Source organism: Erpetoichthys calabaricus, chromosome 4 (assembly GCF_900747795.2).
Source record: "Erpetoichthys calabaricus chromosome 4, fErpCal1.3, whole genome shotgun sequence".
In the NCBI taxonomy this organism is placed as follows: domain Eukaryota; kingdom Metazoa; phylum Chordata; class Cladistia; order Polypteriformes; family Polypteridae; genus Erpetoichthys; species Erpetoichthys calabaricus.
In genome coordinates this window covers 323,889,398-323,914,972 of record NC_041397.2, presented here as the reverse complement: position 1 = coordinate 323,914,972, position 25,575 = coordinate 323,889,398, and the positions used below count along the sequence as shown (strand labels likewise).

General features: G+C 43.4%; 2 protein-coding genes across 6 annotated transcripts in view; one reads left to right on the top strand and one right to left on the bottom strand.

Annotated features, from left to right (window-relative positions):
* LOC114643536 (tripartite motif-containing protein 16-like protein) overlaps window positions 1–25,575 on the top strand; it is a 385,751-nt gene that overhangs the window by 179,709 nt on the left and 180,467 nt on the right. The gene's annotated exons all lie outside the window — the stretch shown is intronic.
* The window catches only part of LOC114643524 (tripartite motif-containing protein 16-like), a 336,382-nt gene that overhangs the window by 284,555 nt on the left and 26,252 nt on the right, over window positions 1–25,575 (bottom strand). For 2 of the 4 annotated variants that reach the window (XM_051925868.1, XM_051925867.1), the window contains exon 6: window positions 15,950–16,394. In XM_051925868.1, the coding sequence (XP_051781828.1) occupies window positions 15,950–16,394 (445 nt within the window). Of the gene's footprint in view, window positions 1–14,769; window positions 16,395–25,575 lie in introns of those variants that run through there. The other 2 variants (XM_051925866.1, XM_051925869.1) reach the window with 2 other exon arrangements.

Sequence of the window (25,575 nt, the reverse complement as noted above, 5' to 3'; positions counted from 1 at the left end):
CAGAATTCTGTCTAAACATTGAGGAGCATTTGGAGAGCAGACATCCAGCCGTGAACTTCAGATGCTTCACTTGTCCACTGCCAGCTCTCACCACCATCTGGCCTGAACATGAGATCACTTTACTGCTGACACATGGCAGGGGTCTTACATCGTGATGATTGTTGTCCTGGCCCAACTGAGTCAGCAGGTAGACCTCTTCTCTTCTCTATAAGTCGTTTCATTATTGTTAAAAATGAGGCTTGACGTGGCCAAGTAACAATGAGATTTAATGATGAAGTGAGCCTTGTGTGCCCACACAGTCATAAGAGGGGGCTCAGCACACTGGCCTGTGGAGTGCCAGTACTGGGGGTCAGCTTGGAGGATGTGACGCTGACATTCACACATGCTGAGGTCTGTTGGTTAGGAAGTCCAAAACCCAACTGCAGTGGCTCTGAGTCCTAAATTGAGGAGTTTGGTCATCAGGTCTGCCCGTCCAGCAGAATTAAATGCTGAGCTGTGGTCAGTAAACACGACTCTGACAGAACAGCAGGGCTTTGGACTTCAATCCCAATACTAACATGTTGTGTCACTTCACCTGCCGGTGCTCCACGTGGAAATACAAAAGAAATGAAACAAATTGGATCTTAAATGTTGAAAGTCACCTTGGATAAAGAAGTGAGCCAAACAATAAGTTTAGAGGAGACTTGTGTTCATACCGAGACGACACAAACGATTGTCAGCATTTGATAAGTGATGTGTGCTCGATGTCCTGATTTGTTCTGATGTGAGGACCCCCTTGATCAGGCCCTCCTCGGTGTCTCCAAGATGTTTTAGTGGCTTCTACCTGTGAACATTTCAGGAGCTGCTTGAACCTTTAAAATGTCTTCCCCTTTGTTTTCTGTTATCAGGAGCCCTGGTGGTCTCTTACAAGTAATGATTCTTGTCTCCAGTCATCTTTCTTCACATCCTCGGTGTCCGTCTTTGTGTTAATATAAACTGTTTCTGTCTCAGCCCCTTTGTGTGTCTCTTTGACTTTGTCCTTTTGTTAAATACGTGTGTATACAGTATACAGTACAGTGGTCCGGAGCAGAGGGGGTCTCAGAGCAGGTCTTGAGCTTTGAAGGGGTTTTTAAGTTTGGATTTAATGGCTGTTTTGGTTTTCAATCCACTGTTATAAGGTTGGTGTTCTGTTATATGTGAATTTCTCATGTTGCCGTCTTTAACTTTAAAATAATAAAAAGCTAATCATGAAAAAAAATTCACATTTTTCCAATGTGCCATCACCAAGCCTTTAACATACTTATTGAGAATTAGAAGGCCGCTGAATAGCTGAAGTCCATAAAGTGTGTGTGTGTGGACAGCCGTGGTGTTGAGGGCACTGAAATAGACAGCCTGAGCCTCCATACTGTGATGGGCACAGCAAGACGCTAAGTGGGGTCTGATGGAAGGAGGCTTTAATGGCAGCCTGCCCTCTAAATGGTGTTGACACGCAGAGGAGCCTTTAGCACGAGGTGGCAGGACTCTGTGATGGACAATTTTCATTTTGTTTAGATAAGGAGCAGGCTGTGAAATGTGGTGAATTATGTGGTGAGAATAAAAATGTGATTAGTTACTGTGCCAGCGATCACACAACTAGAAATCATCTTCTCAAGGGACAGAGGAGACAGACAGGGATGGAAATGCACTCCTAATTTGTCATCTGCATTGAGTCCTTGCAGGGGAAACATGAGAGTAGCAAGAGGATTTGTTGGATCTGGATTTGGAGGAGGATTTGCATCAGGAGGATTTATAGAAGGAACATATGGAAGATAAAGAGGATGATCATTCAGGACTTGGTAAATTGGTAAGCATATGTGGGCTAAAGAGCAAATGTTTGGCAGAATGGAGGGCTGATTATAGATATAATATATAGATTATATTAAAGTAGATAAGATTATTTTATTCGCCCCTAAGGGGAAATTAAAATTTTATTGAACCTTAACTGTATATATATATATATATATATATATATATATTTATATAATATACACATGCACACGCACACGCACACACACACACGTTCCCCGGCCACTTTATTAAGTACACCTGTTCACTGTTTGTTAACTCAAATATCTAATCAACCAATCACATGGCAGCACCTCAATGCTTCTCGGCCTGTAGACATTATCAAGACGACTTGCTGAAGTACAAACTGAGCATCAGAATGATGAAGAAAGGTGACTGAAGTGATTTTGAATGTGTCCTGGTTGTTGATTTCACACTGGCTGGTCTGAGTATTTCAGAAATTGCTGATCTTCTGGGATTGTCACACGCAACCATTCCTATGGATTATAGAGAATGGTCCAAAAAGAGGAAAATATCTAGTAAGCTGCAGTTCTCTTGGCAAAAATGTCTTACTGATGGCAGTGGTCAGAGGAGAATGGCCAGACTGATTTGAACTGATAGAAAGGCAACAGGAACTCAAATAAGCACTCATTACAAGTGAGGTAGGACCACACTGAGTGCCATTCCTGTCAGCTAAGAACAGAGAACTGATGCTACAATTTGGACGGACTCACCAAAATTGGATAATAGAAGATTATAAAAATGTCACCTGATCTGATGAGTCTCAATTTCTTCTTTGATATTTGGATGGTATAATCAGAATTTATTGTCAACATCATGAAAGCAGGGATCCATCCTGCCTTGTATCAGCGGTTCAGGCTGCTGCTGCTGGTGTGATGGTGTGGATGATGTTTTCTTGGCACACTTTGGGTCCCTTAGTACCAACTGAGCATCACTTAAATGCCACAGACTACCTGAGTATTGTTGTTGACCATGTCCATCCCTTTATGATCACAGTGTCCCCATCTTCTGATGGCTCGTCCAGCAGGGTAACGCTCCATTTCACAAAGTTCATATCATCTCAAACTTGTTTCTTGAACACGACAAGAAGTTCAATAGACTCAAATTCCTTTCACAGTCTTTGAGATATGTTAGAAAGGGAGATTTGGATCTTGGATGCGCAACCGACAAAATTGAACTGCCATCGTGTCAATATGGAGCAAAATTTCTGTGGAATGTTTCCAGCACCTTGTTAAATCAACGCAATGAAAATTTACAGCAGTTCTGAAGGCTGAAAGGAGTGATAGATAGATAGATAGATAGATAGATAGATAGATAGATAGATAGATAGATAGATAGATAGATAGATAGATAGATAGATAGATAGATAGATAGATAGATAGATAGATAGATAGATAGATAGATAGATAGATACTTTATTAATCACAATGGGAAATCCATATTCTCCAGCAGCAGCGTACTGATACAATAAATAATATTAAATTAAAGAATGATAATAATGCAGGTGAAAAACAGACAATAACTTTGTATAATGTTAGATGTTAACGTTTACCCCCCCTAACCCCCCCCCCCCCCGTGTGAAATTGAAGAGTCGCATAGTTTGGGGGAGGAACGATCTCCTCAATCTGTCAGTGCATTCTCCATAATTGATAGGAGCCTGCTGAACGCCCTTCGCTCTGCCACAGATGTCAAACTGTCCAGCTCCATGCCTACAATAGAGCCTGCCTTCCTCACCAGTTTGTCCAGGTGTGAGGCGTCCTTCTTTATGCTGCCTCCCCAGCACACCACCGCGTAGAAGAGGGCGCTCGCCACAACCGTCTGATAGAACATCTGCAGCATCTTATTGCAGATGTTGAAGGACGCCAGCCTTCTAAGGAAGTATAGTCGGCTCTGTCCTTTCTTACACAGAGCATCAGTATTGGCAGTCCAGTCTAATTTATCATCCAGCTGCACTCCCAGGTATTTATAGGTTTGCAGCCTCTGCACACAGTCACCTTTGATGATCACAGGGTCTATGAGGGGTCTGGGCCTCCTAAAATCCACCACCAGCTCCTTGGTTTTGCTGGTGTTCAGTTGTAGGTGGTCATTGATTAGGTTCCTATACTCCTCCTCTTGTCCACTCCTGATGCAGCCCACGATAGCAGTGTCATCATTGAACTTTTACACGTGGCAGGACTCCGAGTTGTATTGGAAGTCTGATGTATATAGGCTGAACAGGACCGGAGAAAGTACAGTCCCCTGTGGCGCTCCTGTGTTGCAGACCACAATTTCAGACGTGCAGTTCCCAAGACGCACATACTGAGGTCTGTCTTTAAGATAGTCCACGATCCATGCCACTAGGTATGAATCTAATCCCATCTCTGTCAGCTTGTCCCTAAGGAGCAGAGGTTGGATTGTGTTGAAGGCGCTAGAGAAGTCTAGAAACATAATTCTTACTGCACCACTGCTTCTGAATGTGAACCCGGTACTAGCAAGGTGGAACTAATAAAGTGGCCAGTGAATGAGTATGTGTATATTTAAAAAGACATATAATACATATATAAAACACATATATATATATATATATATATATATATATATATATATATATATAAAGACACATAAAAACCTCTGGATTGGATAACAGAGAGCTGCTGCTGTCAATAACAGGGTTCATGGTGCCAGTAACTTGTGTTGAGAATATTTGAGAATCCCTCAGGTGTGATGTGAGGTGACGTGGAGATGGAGTTTCATTATTGAAAAATTGCCTGTACTTTGGGCGGCATGGTAGTGCAGTGGGTAGCACTGCTGCCTCGCCATTAGGGGACCTGGGTTTGCTTCCCGGGTCCTTCTTGCGTGGAGTTTGCATGTTCTGGTTTCCTCTCACAGTCCAAAGACATGCAGGTATTGTGCATTAGCAATTCTAAATTGTCCCTAGTGTGTCTTGGTGTGTGTGTGTGTGTGTGCGCCCTGTGGTGGGCTGGCGCCTTGCCCGGGGTTTGTTTCCTGCCTTGCACCCTGTGTTGGCTGGGATTGGCTCCAGCAGACCCCCGTGACCCTGTGTTAGGATATAGCGGGTTGGATAATGGATGGATGAATAAGGTGAGTCCTTGTTTAGGACTGTCATGTTACCCCCACCTGTATTTGATACCTCCACCAGCTGTTTGATCAGACGCTGCTCAAGGCCTTCACTCTCCTCACTTTCTATTAATTCACGAGGTCAAAAAGCATCAAAAAAGTCATCTATGGAAGTTCAAGGTCTCAGATTTCTTGTACTCATTTGACCAGATGTCTCCTTCTCTTTAAGGCCAAAAGGACCAAACCAGACCAGTCAGTGCCAAAAAAGAAGAAGTCAAAGAATGTCTATTAGTTTAAAATAAAACCAAACACATTGCAGCAAACTAGCTGACTCCTTGTCCACTTGTCTGATTGTCCATCTTTGATTGTCTACTTGATTTCTGTTGTCTTTGGTGACCTTCTAAAGAGCATACTTGGTGCTATGAAAAGCTCTGAACCTGACTGGAGGGACTCCACTAGATTATCATTACCAAGGAAAGGCAGCAACTGTTGAAAAAAACAAACTTTATAAAAATTTAGAGAGGAATCACAATTTAGAGATAAGACAGAAAGAAACTCGGGTCAAGTCCATGTTTTTAAGCCCAGGCTGACCACTGCATGTTTAAAGGATGGAGGGACGGTAGCAATGGCAGGTCAACAATAACCTCAAAAGTCTCTGAAGAGACGAGCTGGAATGACATCAAGAGGGGAGGATGTGGGCTTCATAGTGGGCACAGTTTGGGCAAGAAAGGGAAGACAAACAGAGTCAGACAACAAAGGAACTGAGGCAGGTGGTGTGAGAGAAGATCTCATCTCATCAGTTTCATCAGTAAAAATTCTAAAACTCCTCACATGTATGAGTGCCTACAGTACAGCTAAGTGTGTTGGAGTACGGAGTGTAACTTATTGTGCTGAACAGAACTCTAGACATCTGATCATTGGTAGAAATATCACACAAGGGTTTTCTCTCGGCTAATTTAACAGGCTGCTGGAATTCAGACAGACGGGTTTTCAGAATCTCCTAAGATGTCTGTCATTTATCTTTTCCATCTACGCTCTGTTTTCCTGCACTTCATTCTAAGAGTCAGCATGGAGTCGTTAAACCAGGGATGGCCTTTAGATATGGAGTGTCTGATTTTCACAAGAGCAACAGAATCAAGTGTGGATCTGCATGTAGAATTACGTGCACAGAGTAACCGATTGTGTGGCACAGAACTAACAACAGAAGAATTTACAGAAATATCAGAACAAATATATTTAGTGTAGGAATTAATAGCATGAAGGCTGCTTCTTGAGACCCCAGGAATGACAATTTGAGAAGGTGCCACAGCACTGAGTATGACTGGCATTTTCTCTTCATCACTGACAAAGAAACCAAATGATAAAATAAGATCAAGCATATGACCTGAACGTGAGTAGGACCATTAACAGACTGAACAAGATTAAGAGAATCGAGTATTTGAATAAACCTGGTAATGAACAGTTTTAAAGTACAAGAAACATGAATGTTCACATCACCTACGATTAGTATTTTATCAGATATAAACTTGACCAGTGACAAAGAAAACAGAAAATCTCCTAATAAAATCTTTATATCATTTAGGAGGTCCGTATACAAGAGTGACAAGCACTGCACCTCTTAATTCAGCTTTTAACAATTGTCTCTCAAAAGTTAATTATGTTTTAGTGAGAAGTGTGTAATATTTATGAACATTTTTAAACACAATGGACATCCCGTCCCCCACTACTTTGGTGTGTTAACAAAGCATACAGTCAGCAGGGGAAAGTTCTAACAGGGGTCTTGACTCACTAAAGTCCAGCCAGGTCTCTGTTAAAAATAAAAAGTCCAATCCAGGAGGCACAATAACATCATTTTAACTAAAAGTCTTGTCTTGTCACGCATGTGTTTGTGAGACTATCAAATATCACAGGCCACTCTCAAAAATTACTTCAATTCTACTACCAGCCACAAAAAGGGATTGACGTAGTCGGCAAGATTCAAATGCCCGTTGATGTGGCGTACAAGTGGACCTCATTCAGTGCAAATCACTAGCAACGAGCAAATTGAGTTCTGTGACAACAGCAACAACTGAGCAGACAATTGAGATGTCAGTAAAGATGAGCAAATCATTTAAAGTCAGTGGGAGATTAACAAGGATGGCACAGTGAAGGATAAAAATCAGTCAGCGGGACACAAAATGGTCACAAAACAAACAGCAAGTCATGGGGATTGTGTGCTGTGTAACAGAATGTCACTTATTAATTATAAAGATGTCACAAATGTGGTAATTAGGTAACTCTGTCAGCCATTAATCAGTCAGACGTTTGGAGGAGGTAAACAGAAGCAGATCAGTGAGGATAAGCGGACCTGACTGTGCAACATGTAACTGTGGAGAGAATGGTGAATATGTGTTGTAATAGCAAACTGGAGGAGCTCACCCAGGTGTCCATCACAGAGATCATAAACACCAGCAGATGGAGATTTAGGTGGTGTGGTGGACGGCCAGGGCCCTTGCCCAGCTGGGACGCTCCTCTAATAGAAGGACCGGAATAGAAGTACGTCACCCTGTGTTCCTCCCTCTTCTTAAAATACGTATTCACCACAGCCATGTCCATCCTTTTGGTAAAATCCACTGTCCTCTGACCTTCTCCATTCCTCTCCTTGACACCATACCTACCCATCACCTCCTCGTCTCCTCTGTTCCCTTCACCGACATGTCCATTGAGATCCGCTCCCATCACCACTCTCTGTCCCTCTGTACTCTGTTCATCAGCTCATCCATTAAGTTGTATCAACAGTAATATACAAGTACAGAAGTTTATAAACACTGACTGAGCTTTAGTGGAGTGATGCACGCCACCCACTGCCATTACCCCCAATTCTGTATTACAAACCCCCTTTTCAATGACATTTTTCAAACAGCACACATTCTGGATTTTAAGTTGCTTCATCTTTATTATTTATTAAATAATCCATTAAGATCAGCTCTGTCATTTCAGAATAATGCACTGTTTTTGGTTTGAAATGCCATGAAGCTTACATTTTAAGTTGGACCAACAGAAACCTTTGATGAAAATTGATTCTGCCATTTTGGTGTAATTAGCGAACAAACCAAATGACAAACAAACAGACAAGATGAGACCCTTAGTGTGCAAAATGGGTCAACACCACAACACAAATGTGAGAAATTCAACAGACAGACAGACAGACGAGGGCTCAGGGTTTTATTTATGAAGCTCACTAGCATTAAATAACAAGAATCCATTAACAGACGTCACTGGCTTTCAAAATGAAGTGACAACCGTCCTGCTGCTTCACTTTATTGACTTGCTAAACCCGACATGCTTTATGTAAGCTGGCAGTCATTTTAATGTTTAAATGAAGTCAAATGTTTATTCAGTGTGTGGATTTGTGAACGTATTGCACATTTTACAGCTGTAACTCGTATCTCTCAATGTTTAGTACTCGGTTTTATAAGCTCATGTCTCTTTTAAATCCTCACGTGCTTGAAGAAACTATCAATAATATGTCATAATATGGCAAATCCCTTCATCCATCTTCCTAACCCGCTTATCCAGGGCAGAGTGGTGGAGCAGAACAATCCTTGGCCTGGGCGCCGGTCCATCACAGATCTTTGTGAAAATCAGCGTCTCCCATTTAGAGGACACAGCAGTAAAGCCAACAAGTTTACTTCTCAGCAGAACTCTTGTGGTGGTCACCTATTTGTTAGGACGTTCACAAAGCTTTTCAGTGGCACTCAAATAAAAGTGCAGTTGTTTGTCTTGTGGAACCAGTTCAGTCCATTCAGATTTTTATTTTTGTATATCATCCTCCATTGAGTGCAGGCTCAGAGTGTTGTAACACTGGAAATACAATTATAAACTTTACAAATGACTAATTACATAACGAGTACGGATTGGTTTAAAGCACACGACTGTATCTTAATCCGTCTCACGGCCATAGCCCTCCATATTGCTGCTACTCTTCACTGTGACCTACAGAAAGGGGTGGGGCTAAACATGGGGTCGATTTAAATGTTTAATATGCACAGAGGTGCCCCGCCCCCTGTCCCGCATGCTGGTATTGACAGTCGGGCTACAGCAACTCTAAGTGTGATATTCCAGCTTACATGATCTGTAAAATTGGAGTTGTGGGATGGTTATAACAACTGTTGAGTAAACCAGTGCCATAAATGTGCAAATAATATTTTTTTCATCATTTGAGTGTATCAGATCTCATCTTTCCTGTCTAATATAGAGCTCAGCAGAACCCAAACGTGTGATGTCTATGAATTACAGTGAGAATTGAATGTTTAACCCTGTCCATATTTAGAGACCACCCATTCCACTTGCTGCAGCGAAGACCTTCTTGAGGGCACACTGGGCCAAGTCGAGTAAAAAGAGTGGGTGTGGGATTGCTTCACATTTTTAGTTTCTCAGAACAGACCAGTTAATTAAAATTATAAATATCCACCTTAACAAAAGGATAGGTGTCTGCTTGTGGGTCTGTGTGTCCACCCAGTTGCTATATCTGTTATATGCCATTTGGTATGGGATTTGTAAAAGCAGTGATAATGTTTGTGATGCGCCAGTTGTTAGAATGAAAAATGTAATCCATTTTATTACTACATGCATTATATAAATTCAAGCATCTATCTCTGCAGCCTAAAGCTTCCACCCTGGAGCTCCAAGTTGGGGGAGTTGACACTAGTGGGTGGGAATAGACTCCAGCTGGAGGAGTGACTTGTGGGGTTGGGGGGGTTGCTTTAGAGGATTAAGCCCCTGATCTTTTCCTAGATTATGTAATAAGCAAACCCCCCTCCCAAATCTTCTGTCTTATATTTATGATAACAGAATTGCAAAACTTCAAAGGTCAGCCCCACCACACTCTTCTGTTTTATATAGGGTGGTCCAGATCTAACTTTTAATACAATGCAGGAAAACAATGTAAGACAAAAGAATTGTTCAAAATATCTTGCAATAAACGAATGCAAGGCAGGTGCTGCCATCTATCGGCAACAAAAATAATTTTTTGTGAATTCTCTATGTAATAAACTTAATAAGTTATAGCATAATGAAAATTTCATAATTGCATAATTAGATCTGGACCACCCCTCCTTTAACCGTCACCTTATCGTGGTGGAGGGGTTTGCGTGTCCCAATGATCCTAGGAGCTCTGTTGTCTGGGGCTTTATGCCCCTGGTAGGGCCACCCAAGGCAAACTGGTCCTAGGTGAGGGATGAGACAAAGAGCGGTTAAACAAACCTCCTATGAAGAAAAACCATTTTGGACGGCGTTTTCCCTTGCCCGGACGCGGGTCACCGGGGCCCCACTCTGGAGCCAGGCCTGGAGGTGGGGCTCGATGGCGAGCGCCTGGTGGCCGGGCCTGCACCCATGGGGCTCGGCCGGGCACAGCCCGAAGAGGCAACGTGGGTCCCCCTTCCCATGGGCTCACCACCTATGGGAGGGGCCAAGGAGGTCGGGTGCAGTGTGAGTTGGGTGGTGGCCGAAGGCGGAGACCTTGGCGGTCTGATCCTCGGCTACAGAAGCTGGCTCTTGGGACGTGGAATGTCACCTCTCTGAAGGGGAAGGAGCCTGAGCTAGTGCGCGAAGTTGAGAGGTTCCGGCTAGATATAGTCGGACTCACCTCGACGCACAGCTTGGACTCTGGACCCAATCTCCTTGAGAGGGGCTGGACTCTCTACCACTCTGGAGTTGCCCCCGGTGAGAGGCGCCGAGCAGGTGTGGGTATACTTATTGCCCCCCAACTTGGAGCCTGTACATTGGGGTTTACCCCGGTGGACGAGAGGGTAGCCTCCCTTCGCCTTCGGGTGGGGGGACGGGTCCTAACTGTTGTTTGTGCGTATGCACCGAACAGCAGTTCGGAGTACCCACCCTTTTTGGAGTCCCTGGAGGGGGTGCTAGAGGGCATACCTTCTGGGGACTCCCTCGTTCTGCTGGGAGACTTCAATGCTCACGTGGGCAATGACAGTGAGACCTGGAAGGGCGTGATTGGGAGGAATGGCCCCCCCGATCTGAACCTGAGCGGTGTTTTGTTATTGGACTTCTGTGCTCGTCACGGATTGTCCATAACGAACACCATGTTCAAGCATAGGGGTGTTCATATGTGCACTTGGCACCAGGACACCCTAGGCCTCAGTTCGATGATCGACTTTGTGGTCGTGTCGTCGGACTTGCAGCCACATGTCTTGGACACTCGGGTGAAGAGAGGGGCGGAGCTGTCAACTGATCACCACCTGGTGCTGAGTTGGCTTCGATGGTGGGGGAGGATGCCGGTCAGGCGTGGTAGGCCCAAACGTGTTGTGAGGGTCTGCTGGGAACGTCTGGCAGAGCCCCCTGTCAGAAGTAGCTTCAACTCCCACCTCCGGCAGAACTTCGACCACATCCCGAGGGAGGTGGGGGACATTGAGTCCGAATGGGCCATGTTCCGTGCCTCTATTGTTGAGGCAGCTGACCGGAGCTGTGGCCGTAAGGTGGTCGGTGCCTGTCGTGGCGGCAATCCCCGAACCCGTTGGTGGACACCGGCGGTGAAGGATGCCGTCAAGCTGAAGAAGGAGTCCTACAGGACCCTTTTGTCCTGTGGGACCCCGGAGGCAGCTGATAGGTACCGGCAGGCCAAGCGGAATGCGGCTTCGGTGGTTGCTGAGGCAAAAACTCGGGCGTGGGAGGAGTTTGGGGAGGCCATGGAGAATGACTTTCGGACGGCTTCGAGGAGATTCTGGTCCACCATCCGGCATCTCAGGAAGGGGAAGCAGTGCAGTGTCAACACTGTATATGGTGGGGATGGTGCGCTGCTGACCTCGACTCGGGACGTTGTGGGTCGGTGGGGGGAATACTTCGAAGACCTCCTCAATCCCATTAACATGCCTTCCAATGAGGAAGCAGAGCCTGGGGACTCAGAGGTGGGCTCCCCCATCTCTGGGACTGAGGTCACCGAGGTGGTCAAAAAACTCCTTGGTGGCAGGGCCCCGGGGGTGGATGAGATACACCCGGAGTTCCTCAAGGCTCTGGATGTTGTAGGACTGTCTTGGCTGACACGCCTCTGCAACATCGCATGGACATCAGGGACAGTGCCTCTGGATTGGCAGACCGGGGTGGTGGTCCCCCTCTTTAAGAAGGGGGATCGGAGGGTGTGTTCCAACTACAAAGGGGTCACACTCCTCAGCCTCCCTGGAAAAGTCTATTCAGGGGTCCTGGAGAGGAGGGTCCGTCGGATAGTCGAGCCTCGGATTCAGGAGGAACAGTGTGGTTTTCGTCCTGGTCGCGGAACAGTGGACCAGCTCTATACCCTTAGCAGGGTCCTGGAGGGTGCATGGGAGTTTGCCCAACCAGTCTACATGTGTTTTGTGGACTTAGAAAAGGCATTCGACCGTGTCCCTCGGGGAATCCTGTGGGGGGTACTCCGAGAGTATTGGGTACCGGCCCCCCTGATAAGGGCTGTTCAGTCCCTGTACGATCGGTGCCAGAGCTTGGTCCGCATTGCCGGCAGTAAGTCGAACCCGTTTCCAGTGAGAGTTGGACTCCGCCAGGGCTGCCCTTTGTCACCGATTCTGTTCATAACTTTTATGGACAGAATTTCTAGGCGCAGCCAGGGTGTTGAGGGGGTCCGGTTTGGTGGGCTCAGGATTGGGTCACTGCTTTTTGCAGATGATGTTGTCCTGTTTGCTTCATCAGGCCGTGATCTTCAGCTCTCTCTGGATCGGTTCGCAGCCGAGTGTGAAGCGGCTGGGATGAGAATCAGCACCTCCAAATCCGAGACCATGGTCCTCAGCCGGAAAAGGGTGGAGTGCCCTCTCAGGGTTGGTAGCGAGATCCTGCCCCAAGTGGAGGAGTTCAAGTATCTCGGGGTCTTGTTCACGAGTGAGGGAAGAATGGAGCGTGAGATCGACAGGCGGATCGGTGCGGCATCCGCAGTAATGCGGGCATTGCATCGGTCTGTCGTAGTGAAAAAGGAGCTGAGCCGCAAGGCGAAGCTCTCAATTTACCAGTCGATCTATGTTCCTACCCTCACCTATGGTCATGAGCTATGGGTAGTGACCGAAAGAACGAGATCGCGAATACAAGCGGCTGAAATGAGTTTCCTCCGCAGGGTGTCTGGGCTTTCCCTTAAAGATAGGGTGAGAAGCTCAGTCATCCGGGAGGGGCTCAGAGTAGAGCCGCTGCTCCTCCGCATCGAGAGGAGTCAGATGAGGTGGCTCGGGCATCTGATCAGGATGCCTCCTGGACACCTCCCTGGTGAGGTGTTCCGGGCACGTCCAACCGGGAGGAGGCCCCGGGGAAGACCCAGGACACGCTGGAGGGACTATGTCTCTCGACTGGCCTGGGAACGCCTTGGGATTCTCCCGGAAGAGCTAGAAGAAGTGGCCGGGGAGAGGGAAGTCTGGGCATCTCTGCTCAAGCTGCTGCCCCCGCGACCCGACCTCGGATAAGCGGGAGACAATGGATGGATGGATGGATCTGGACCACCCTGTATATTGCTAAGATGTCCATGAAACTTCTAGATGGACCTGACCACCCAGCCCCTTCTCTTTGGTTTTATATCAGAGTAAGACTCCAAGTAAGAGTCCAATAGATGGTGCCCTGCTAACAATTCATCTCAATACGCTGAGGTGGGCATTGATTACTTAGATTTCAACCCGTCTTAGATAAATAACACGGCTAGTCGTAATAAACAAGTGGAGACGCACAAGATGCTCTGTCTAATCCGTTATGTAAAGTTACTGGTCAGCATTACAACTGATGTTATTATTTGTGTGTTTGTGCCCTGTGGTGGAGTGGCGTCCCAATATCTGGTGCTGGGGGTCTGTCACTACAACAAGTGCAATTTGAGCAGAGCGGGTCATGCTGCAGAATTAACACCTGGTTGAGAGGACAGGACAGGACAGAATGGGGGACTCCCTTTGACTTGGGCTGCCAAAACTCACACTTGTGCAAGATCAGAGTTCAAATGAAAGTGAAGGCAAACTCCTTAAACTGTTTAGGGCTACACAATGTCTTGTTTAATTCATTTAAGTTACTCACTATAGCTGGAAGAATTAACATTGTTAAGATGAATATCCTTCCTAAGCTTCTCTTTTTATTTCAAAACATTCCAATATACATCAATAAATCAAGAAATTAGACTCATCCATAAGCTCATTTACTTGGAACTCAAAACATCCACGTATCCAAAGAGCAACCCTACAAAGACCTACGGCAGAAGGTGGCATGGCTTTACCTAACTTTCAGTTTTATTACTGGGCAGCAAACATACAAACTTTAAAAACCTGGACACAAATAGAGGAAAAACACACGGGCCTGGTCTGCAATAGAAGTAAAATCCTGCAGTACTTCTTTATATTCCCTATTTTGTGCCCCAATAAATGCAAGTTATCGCCAATATACTAACAACCCAATTGTGCTTCACTCACTCAGAATATGGAACCAATGTAGAAAGTATTTTAAGATGGCGAAGCTTTTATCTGTGTCACCTCTGCATGAGAACCACTTTTTCAACCTTCACAAACATATGCAGTTTTTAATGTCTGGAAAACATTTGGGATTAAGTCACTTAGAGATCTGTACATAGACAACATCTTTGCATCCTACGAACAATTACATTCTAAATGTAACTTTCCAGCTACACATTTCTTTCACTATCTTCAAATTAGAAACTTTGTTAAACAGAAGCTGCCTGATTTTCCTCATCTCACACCTTCCTCTATGCTAGAAAAAATATTGATCAGTCTCGAGGACTCAGACAGCATTTCTGTATATAAAATTATTTTACAGTCCCTCCCTTTCAAAGATCCAAGAGGACAATGGGAAAAGATCTCTTAATTAATATATCAGAAAAGGACTGGAAATTAACAATGCAGACTTCACTCGAGCTCCATATGCACAAAGCATAGAATTATTCACCTCTAAATTATATATCGAGCACATCTGTCTTGCTTAAAACTGTCCAAAATGTTTCCAGGGCGAGATCCACCTCAACATCATTTTGGACCAAAATCTTTAAATGCCTTTCAGACAGCCTTGGGGTCACAATCCCTCCTAACCCATTAACAGCTGTGTTTGGTGGTCTGATGGTGATGTGACCCCTGCTCTACTTGAACTGATTCACTTTTTTGTAAACATGAAACAAAGCAGGATCACATTTTCGTGACCTTGTAACCATTTTTAAAAACCTTGCTTAAAAATGCAATAAATATAAAACATCAATTTCTGATTGTAATCAAACTCTTCTTAAAAAGGACAGAAAAGGAAATTCAAGCACAAGCCCAGAAGTGAAGCTGAGATCCTCTAAAGTAACCAACTGCGCCCCTCAATGTGCCCCCTCTGCCCTTTCCAGCCAGCGCCTACCTAAAGGTCTCCACACGTCACTTCACGTTCGTGTGTTCAGATGGATTGTGTCAAACTCTTCCTAATCTGCTCTCAGAATGTGTTTCATGGCTTTGCTCTCCTACTTCCCTCTTCATCTAACTGGGCTCTCATGTGCCATCTGCTGGTGAAAGGCATGCAAGTACATTGAAAGAACAGAAAAGGGTTTGTGTCTCTCAGGCCACTAGCATGGCATGACAGACTATGCTAACGGTTAACACAACTTATCAAATAACTGGTATTGTATATAGTGCCTTTCAGTAGTGCTGCTCCAGCATGACCACATGCCTGTTGACCTTAACAGGTGACATTCAGTGACACTCAGTGGACACAGCATTTGTTGGGATGTCAGCCTGAAGCACATGTGGCTGTGAACTACCAGTGACCCCTGCTGGTCAGACTGGTATTTGTAGGTCTGAGGTGTCTCCACCGCTCACTATGACACACACACACCTGATTGGTTACTCACACCCAATAATAATGGACCCTGACAACCACACTCACCCTGCATTCTCATCCCTGTCCTGTAGAATTCTTTTTGTTACAAACTACAAACACAAACAGTACCTACGCTTGTGGGGACATTAAGTGACTGGTGGAGGGTACTGGTCAGTGGTCCCCTGGTGTCAGATGGCAGATTGTTACACTGGAGTTTAACCAAACCCCAAACCCTGGATAGAGGGGCTCAGTAAAGGGGGTCTTGAACCTGTGCAGGAGGGTCATTGTGTGTGAGACGCTATAAAATGACAGAGAGCCAGTAGGCCAGTCCAGATACACACCTATTCTGGGGCTGTAGGGGGCGCTGAGTGCAGTCTCCTTGTTATTGTGATGCACAGAGTACCTAGAATTACACCAGGCTAAACCCCAAGACGTGTCATTGTTTCCAAAGAGGCACTCCCTGTTGTTTCCTTTCCTGCTCAGTCCTTTATATGCGACTCCTATCCTCAGACTTTCTCCAGTGCACTCCACCTCCCAGTAACAGCGAGTCCCAGTCAGAGCCTCTCTGCACACAACTTGTTCCCAGTAGTCAAATCTGTCAGGATGATCAGGATATTCAGCCTTTGTCCTCTCACTTGTCACCTTCTGGTTCCCTTCAGACAGATGGAGGAGTCTGTGTGCCGTGTTGATGTCCAGTGTGAGTGGACAGAAGTCTGAAAGGAGAGAAAAGAAAATGAGTGAGGACATCTGGGAGTGTGTAACAGGACTGGGGGCGGAGCAAGGTTATTATAGTTAACGAAAACTAAAACCAAAACTGAAACTATTATTAAAGAAACATTATCATAAACTGAAATAAAATAATGAACAAAACCGAAATGAAAAACTAAACAAAACTAGTAAAGTAGCTGGAAAGACTAACTGAAATAAAATAATAATTTACTAAAATATTTTCAGTTTTCATTTTTGAAAGAATATTCTTGCTGTTAGTTTTTAACCCTTGTCAGTTTTAAGTCTAAAACAGAAATTCATCCACCCCGAGCCGCCCGCACATATTCATCCAGTGAACGGCAGCTGGTGATGGAGGGCGGCTGTTCACACAGCATGTGAGGTGACAGAGCGAGCTGAGTGCGGGTGCGTAAAGCGTGAGAAATAGAAAGCGATTTACATGCCGCCTTTCTTTGCGCTTGTTGTATATCACGATGTAATTCAAACAGCTGAAATCAGAATGTGCTGGTCAACAAAACGTTTACCATATGGACAGAAAAATCACGAGTGAGTAACGTTGCAGTTCAGTTCACTTCGCACAGGAGAAATCATTTTTACTTTCTCATATACGAAGTATAGAGAAAGTATTGCAATCATGAAAAAATTCGACCTCGATATTTTGATGAATCTTGACATTATAAACTAACCAGTGTCCAACAATACTGTTTATTGGAATTGTGTGTGTTCGTGCGCGCGCGCGCGCGTGTGTGCGTGTGTGTGTGTGCGTGTGTGTGTGTGTGTGTGTGTAAACACGATATCTCAAAAACGCAACTAGATAGATGGATGAAATTCGGCATGTGGTTGTTACACCACAATTGTAGATATGTATTAACTTTTGGACCAAATCCATCACCTGGAAGTGGTACTTTACCTGAACACATACGCAATTTTTTTTTTATTTATACAGCTGCGGAGTCCAATTTATTCAACTTTACTTTTATTATAATTGTTCAATATATTATTAATTTGATTTGTTGTTGATGGTTCCTTAATGTACATCATATAAAAATATAATCCTTGTCTTGCGGTTTACTCGTCAAATATCCATCCCCATATCTGAGCACCCCCGGCTTCTGAAAATAAAACGGCGCTGATCGAGAGACTGACTAGGTCATCATACAACACCTGCATATTGTTGCTGACCAATCACTCTTGCTTTAAAAACATCGTTTAACAACGAAGTGATACAAACAAAGGTAGACAGTCTGACAAGTGATGAAAAACTACTAATGGGTTTTTGTATTTATTCTATATTTATTAATTTATCTTTTTAACTCAAAATACCTGATATTGTGAAAGTAATCCATTAGCAGAATTCTATTTTAAAATATTTGTCTCCCTTTTTTCAATGTTTTTCTCTCTCTCTCAAAATAGATAACTGAAATATCATATTCTTTTTGTTCTTAACATCAGCCTTATCATACATATTGCATACCAGGGATTATTCCTGCCTTACATCCAAACCTGCTGCGGTAGGCTCCAGGTTTTCTGTGATCCTGCTCTGGATAAACAGGTTTAGATAATGTATATATTGTTCTTAATCACAGACGCTGTCTCTGTTGTTTTATGCCTCTCCGTACTCCTATTACCTGCTCTTGCTCTGCTCATTATGGGTTTACTGTCCTTTATGGTGGTCTATTCAAGACTCACTGCCCCTAACCTTCACACTACATGCTTGTTGTTCTTTGTTTCCCACAATACAGCTACAGTAGGTGGGGTCTGCACACTGAGTCAAGTCTAAGAGCCCTGTTCTTCCTAAGCCCCTATGATTTTCATGAGAAAATATTTTAAAAAGTATAAAATTGTGTAAAATCGTTCATATTCAGTGTCTAGTTTTGATTATGCTTGTTTTTATCAGACAAACACAAAACCAGATAGTAAACCAGGCAGTGTAGTAAGCTTCCACTAACATTAAACTCATATCCAGATCTGTTAAGTGTACAGTTCTGTCTGATTGTGACACAAAACTAACTCTGTAGGAGCTCCATGCCATAATTACTAAAACTAAAACTGAAACTAATAGATATAAAAATAAAACAGAAATGTCTTTGTGAAATAAAAACTAAACTAAAACTAAAAATACACGATGAAGGAAAACTAAAACTAAACTGAATTTCCAAGTAAGGTCAGAAAAAATATAGAAATAGAAACTAATAACTAATAACAAAACTATAATAACCTTGGGGCGAAACACAACAGAAACAACAGCAACATTTATTTATGGAGCACATTTTCATACAAAGTGCTTTACAAGATGACAAAGAGAAAGTTACAAGAAAAGAAGACAATCAAGATCAGGCAATAATATTAAAGAATAAGTAACAAGAAAACAAGGTTCGGTCAGATGGCTGGGAGGATAGAAAACATTGAAAATTCTCCAGTTAGGCTGAAATTAACACAAAATCTGCAGGGGGTCCAAGGCCTAAAGACCACCCAGCCCACACTCTACCTAACAGAACAGTTTCTAAATCAATCCTCTTTGTTTTCATATTTCACATGATGAAGTTGGTCTCATGGACAACTGAGACACCCACCTTCAATTAACAAGACAATTAACAAGAACCAATCAGGAGCTGTTCTGACTGATGAGACTCAAATGTGTGCTGATTGGACAGAATCTGTGGGGATTAAAAACGAAGTCACAAAAAGACGACAACAGACAACCGAGTGAAAGGCAGGCAAGTCAGACATTTGTAAGGCGCCTCCGTCGTCTGGAATTACAAGAAATGCCATAAGGTCAACGTCGAGGTCCGAGTTCTAATGGACTGTCCACAAGAACGACTGACTTTATTTTATCATCACACCATCATTGAATCTTTTATTCCAATAGAAGTTATAAGTCACTATTTTCTATTTTTTAGATATATGATCAATCAGTATATTTGTCTCTCTACTATATAGCACCTTTCACAGCTGTCAATGAATTATACAGTACTAGGGGGGCCAAGTTGTGGCCAGAATGTTAGTAAAATCTGTAAATGTACAAAAGAAATATTATTATTTATTGGAGTCAAAATCACAAAATTCTGTAAATATCTAAAAGAAAAATTAATTATTAAACAGAGTAAAAATCATGAAATGAGAATAAAACATTTATCCTCTTACTGATTGGAGTATTCCCATTAAACTGAAGTCCACTTTGCTCAATGAGTATTTATAAGAAACTAAATAAATGATACATTTATTTTAACTGACATTCTTATAGATAAAAAACTTTTTTAAAAACATTACACATTTAAATAACAGGAAAAATCAGGAGAAAACTCGACCTTCAGCTAACTAAATCACCTAAAAACAATCATTGGTGGGATGAAGAGATCATTTTTTGTTTAATAGTTTGTTCCTGTGAAAGAAAGTTTACTCAATCAAAAATAAAAACAACGACTTTCTTGATATTTTAGTTTATAATTTAAAAATCGAATAAGAATCTGAAAATCTAACAACTTCACATTAAAGTTCGATATATGTACTGTAGGTTTTAAAATAAGCCGATTTAAAGCATGACAAAAAACGTGAAATAAAAAAGTCACATTAAGTCGTTTCACAAAATCGTTGCACTTTAAGGCTTTTATATATATAGAGTAGATAATGCCTTTGAGATCTTTTGTTTGATGCCTTCCGATATTTAAACAAGAATGTCCATTTTCTGTTTAATACGTGTAAACTGACAAACGTACAGTAACTGCCAGTCACCATTCTTTATTCCATAGAACCGACATTTTGGTTTTGATTTAGGATTTAAATGACTTTGGTATTTTTCAAGTCAAAATTATTTTTTCTCAATCATGGTATGCAATAATTTGCCACATGAAACTGCATTCTAAAGTGAAGCATATTGTATACATTTAAAAACATAACTGAAAAAGATAAAAAGAACACCAATATTCTGAGATACGGCCATTTTAAAGCAGACTGGCTGTGTTTCTCACTTTGCTGCTTGTTTTCCTCCACAGAACACCCTTCACAGCCAGGGGTGCAAACTCATCCTGAAATGACTTTACTGACACTGAATGTGGATGCCCGGATGTGAATTGCTGTCTCTGTTCTGAAGACAACTAAACGACAATAACAGAACAAAGTCACACAATCTCTTATATTCTTTACACTATACTATAACTTACGTATGTTGTTATTCACAAACACATTCAGTGCTGCCGCTGGATTGATGAAGGTATTCATTATCATGGATTCAGTGAGTAAATATTGAGCATACACATAGCCTGCAGGCAAGTGACAAGAACTGAACAGAAATCATAGGCATCCGTTCATCCATTTTCTTAACCTGCCAGTCCATAGCAGGGCAAACACACACGCACACGCACACACACACACACACACACACACACACACACACACACACACACACATGCTAGGGCCAATTTAGCAATGCCAGTTTCCCTACAGGCTAAAGTTTAATAAGATCAGTGCAGATGTTTTAGCATAAGCAGAGGGGTAGCACTGAGCTGTCACTCCTGCCTCAAAGTGTCCAAGCCTGCAGTGGAGTTTGGATGTTCTCCCCATATAAGTTGTGGTATAACTTAGTGTCCGTGTGTTTACTCACTCAGAAACATTCTTCTTTTATTACCATATCCTATACAAGAGCAACTCAACATGCGGTAAACCCTTGATAATTGGTTTGTTTTACTTCAGTCTGCTCCTTTGCACACTCGGTGCAATTTATCATCCAGCTGCACTCCCAGGTATTTATAGGTCTGCACCCTCCGCACACAGTCACCTCTGACGATCACGGGGTCCGTGAGGGGCCTGGTCCTCCTAAAATCCACCACCAGCTCCTTAGTTTTGCTGGTGTTCAGCTGTAGGTAGTTTGAGTCGCACCATTTAACAAAGTCATTGATTAGGTTCCTATACTCCTCCTCCTGCCCACTCCTGATGCAGCCCACGATAGCAGTGTCGTCAGCTAACTTTTGAACATGGCAGGACTCCGAGTTATATTGGAAGTGCGATGTATATAGGCTGAACAGGACCAGAGAAAGTACAGTCCCCTGCGGCGCTCCTGTGTTGCTGACCACAATGTCAGATCTGCAGTTCCCGAGGCGCACATACTGAGGTCCGTCTGTAAGATAATCCATGCCACCAGGTATGAGTCTACTCCCATCTCTGTCAGCTTGTCCCTAAGGAGCAGAGGTTGGATTGTGTTGAAGGCACTAGAGAAGTCCAGAAACATAATTCTTACTGCACCACTGCCTCTGTCCAAGTGGGAGAGTGATCGGTGTAGCATATAGATGATGGCATCCTCCGCTCCCACCTTCTCCTGTTATGCACCTGTGGCCTCAGGTGGTGAAGCAGCAGCCATCACATCACATGTGACGTCAGAGCGACAGGCCGGAAGTCATTCAGCTCACTAGGATGTGATACCTTTGGGACTGGGGTGATGCAAGATGTTTTCCAAAGCCTCAGGACTCTCCCTTGTTCCAGGCTCAGGTTGAAGATACGCTGTAGAGAACTCCCCAGCTCCAATGCACAGGCCTTCAGCAGTCGTGTCGATACTCCATCTGGACCCACTGCTTTGCTGGCACAAAGTCTCCTCAGCTCTCTGCTTACCTGCACTGCTGTAATTGTGGGTGGGGATGTCTCTCCTATGCTGGTATCAGCAGAAAAATGGGTGGAGGATGCAGTACTCCAAGGTGAGAGTGGGTTAGGGTGGTCAAACCTGTTAAAGAAGTTGTTCATTTGGTTTGCTCTCTTCACGTCTCTCTCGATGGTGGCACCCCACTTCGAGCTGTAGCCAGTGATGATCTTCATCCCATCCCACACTTCCTTCATGCTGTTATTCTGCAACTTCTGCTCCAGCTTTCTCCTGTACTGCTCCTTCGCCTCCCTGAGCTGGACTCGGAGTTTCTTCTGCACGCGCTTCAGCTCATGCTGATCACCGCATTTAAAAGCCCTTTTCTTCTGGTTTAAAAGGCCCTTGATGTCACTTGTAATCCATGGCTTGTTGTTGACATAGCAGCATACTGTTCTTACTGGAACTACAATGTCCATACAGAAGTTGATGTAGTCAGTAGTGCAGTCAACAACCTCCTCAATGTTCTCACTATGTGATCCCTGCAGGATATCCCAGTCCGTAGTTCCACAGCAGTCTCTCAGAGCCTGCTCTGCCTCAGGGGACCACTTCCTGAATGAGCGTGTGGTTTTAGGTAGGACCCTCACTCTTGGTTTGTAGTGAGGCTGAAGCAGAACCAGGTTATGATCTGCTTTCCCAAGCGCAGGCAGTGGGGTGGCGCTGTATGCGTCTTTAACGTTTGCATACAGTAGGTCAATAGTCCTATTTCCCCGGGTGTTACAGTCCACATACTACGTCTACGACAAGGCAGGTAATGTTTTGTCCAGTGTCACATGGCTAAAGTCTCCAGTGATTAGCACAAGTGCCTCAAGGTGCTGCGTTTGTAGTTTAGCAACAGCAGAATGGATGATGTCACCCGCTATCTCCATGTCCTCCCAAGGAGGGATGTATACAATAACAACAATGACATGTCCAAACTCTCTGGGCAAGTAATAGGGATGCAGACTTACGGCCAACAGTTCGATGTCCCTGCAGCAAGTGGAGATTTTGACGTTAACATGTCTAGAGTTGCACCACCTTGTGTTCACATAGAGTGCAAGTCCTCCTCCTTTCAGCTTCCCACAGGTATTTGCGTCTCTGTCCGCTCTAACTGTGCTAAACCCGGGTAGCTCCACATTAGCATCTGGGGTGTTAGTTGTTAGCCACGTTTCACTAAAACACAACAAACTGCATTCTCTGTACGTCCTGACATTTTTCATCAGCACAGCCAGTTCATCGATCTTATTTGGTAGTGAGTTCACATTTTCCAGAATCACAGAAGGTACCGAAGGCTTGTATCGCCACTTTCTCGTTAGCCTCTTAGCTTTTAGCTTAGCGCCGGCTCTGCTGCCACGATACCACCTTCTTACCACGTCAGGTAAATAGGGAACCACACCGGCACTGGCATTTGTTCTCAGCGCTTGAAGTTGACTACCTGAATAGACGAGTCTCAGCGTGTAAAAATCCATGTTTTCTTAAATCAAACCCTTTGCTGTGTTCAAAATGGCGTTGTCATTCATCTACAGACCAGCAAACCCTTCAGCTCCATTGCAAGATGCAAGAACACACAAGGTGTTTTTAAGGGTTATAAAAATACTTCTTTATGGGGCAAATAATAAATACCACGATTCTGAAGAAATAACTTTGACTTGAAAAATACAAAAACTTATCCTTTAACATATTATTTAAAAAAAAAAAGTAAACAAATGAAAACATCAAGGACAAAAAAGCACACCATTCTGAGGTTGTAACTGCCATCAAATGCTAACTTGAATGGCCATTTTTCTTCATCTTCTTGGGGTTTGATGGACTTCTTCTCCCAAGTTTGATTTTCAGTTCTTTAAGTTCAGGCCTCATAGCAGACCACTTCAGAACATCCCATTGCAATTTCCACCGTATTTGTGTGGTCTTACTTATATATTTTGGAGGACCCTTGACCTGCACCTGAGACAGAGCTTTGTGATGTTTACTCCAGAATGTCTTGATGATCTTCTGATTTTCTTGTGTCCTGCACAATTTCAGCACAGCAGCCCCATCACATTAATGACCTCCTCCACGTTTCATGTTTTTCTTTGAACACCTTGTTTTGTCTTCTGCAGACACAGAGCTGCTGTTCTTTACCATGAAGCTCTCATTTAGTTTCATCAGTCCAAAGGACCTTCTCCAGAAGTGTGGCCTGTCAACATGCCTTTTAGAAAACCTTTTTTTGTATCTCTGTTTCAGAATTGGTCTCTTTAACTATTCATCCCACTTTAATCCAGAAAGCTACAAATGGAGTGACATGAAGCTACTGTCCCTTGATCTTGAAGGTTTGACTGAATCTGTCTTGGTGTTTTCCTTGGTTCTTTCTCCACCATTTATACAATCTTTCTTTCCAATCTGGGGTCAGCTTTACTCTTGTGGTCACATCCAGGGATGCTGGCTACAGTCCTGTGGACCTTAATCATCTTGATAATGTTAGCTACTGTGGTTACTGGAACATGAAGCTCTTTGGAGGTGGTCTTCTAGGCTTCACCTTGACCATGATTGGTTGTGACATTCTTCCTTCCCTCTTCTTCTTTTCTTGTCCATGTTCAGTGTGAGGCACACCATGACACAACACAACTGAGTGAGGACTTTGCAGAGCGTCTGAAGACTCTGGTGACACTCATTAGAGGAATCAGTCTGCTTGAGATGTCATGACAGTCCATTGATGTCTTTGAACTTCTAAGGGCTCTGAATAATTTTCATATATCAAATGTATGTTTTTATTATATGTTAATAATAATAATAATAATAATAGTAGCTCACTATTCACAGCGCTAAATGCAGAGAAAACGCAGAAGTTGAACCTATTACCTCTCCATTGCTAAACTCCAGCTCATCCACTGCACAGATTTGTGACAAAGCAGCGTTAACACTGTGACAACTGTTTGAAAATGAAACATGCAAACCTACACACATGTATGCACGTCTTTTGCTTTGTACCGACTGATAGTTGGGCTTCAGCGACATGTCCATTGAACAATTTCTTTTCTTTGGCTTTATTCTTGAAAGTTGTTTTGTTACACCTTTTGTGAAAGTGTTTCTTGGATATTTGGGCTTCGCACATCCTACACTTCACATCAAAACTGCCATTATTACTATAACATATGAAAACATTTTTCTACTTTAGCCGTGTCTTCAGTATTTCTTGCCTCACATTTCCTCTTTCATTCTATATTTGCACAGATCGTTGTAGACACAGAACACACGTGTATTTCAAATCACGCTATTTCATTACCTATACAATTCCTTACAAACACATCACCAGGTAAACACTTTGACACAGAGTTCAGCTGTGAGGATTTCAGAAGGGTGATGCCTTCATCTGACTGAGGGGTGGGGGGTAGCAGGCTGCATTCTGTTAAACCACACATTTGTAAAACAAAAGCAGGCTGACAGCGCAGTGATAAGGAGCAGCGAGCTTCTTGGTGTGTGTCAGGAAAATTTAAGGATGTCAGGGACAACAAAAAAAACATGAGCTTCAGGGATTCTAGAGTTAAAAGTATCGATGAATGTGAACTACCAGGCAAAAGTCCAAGACA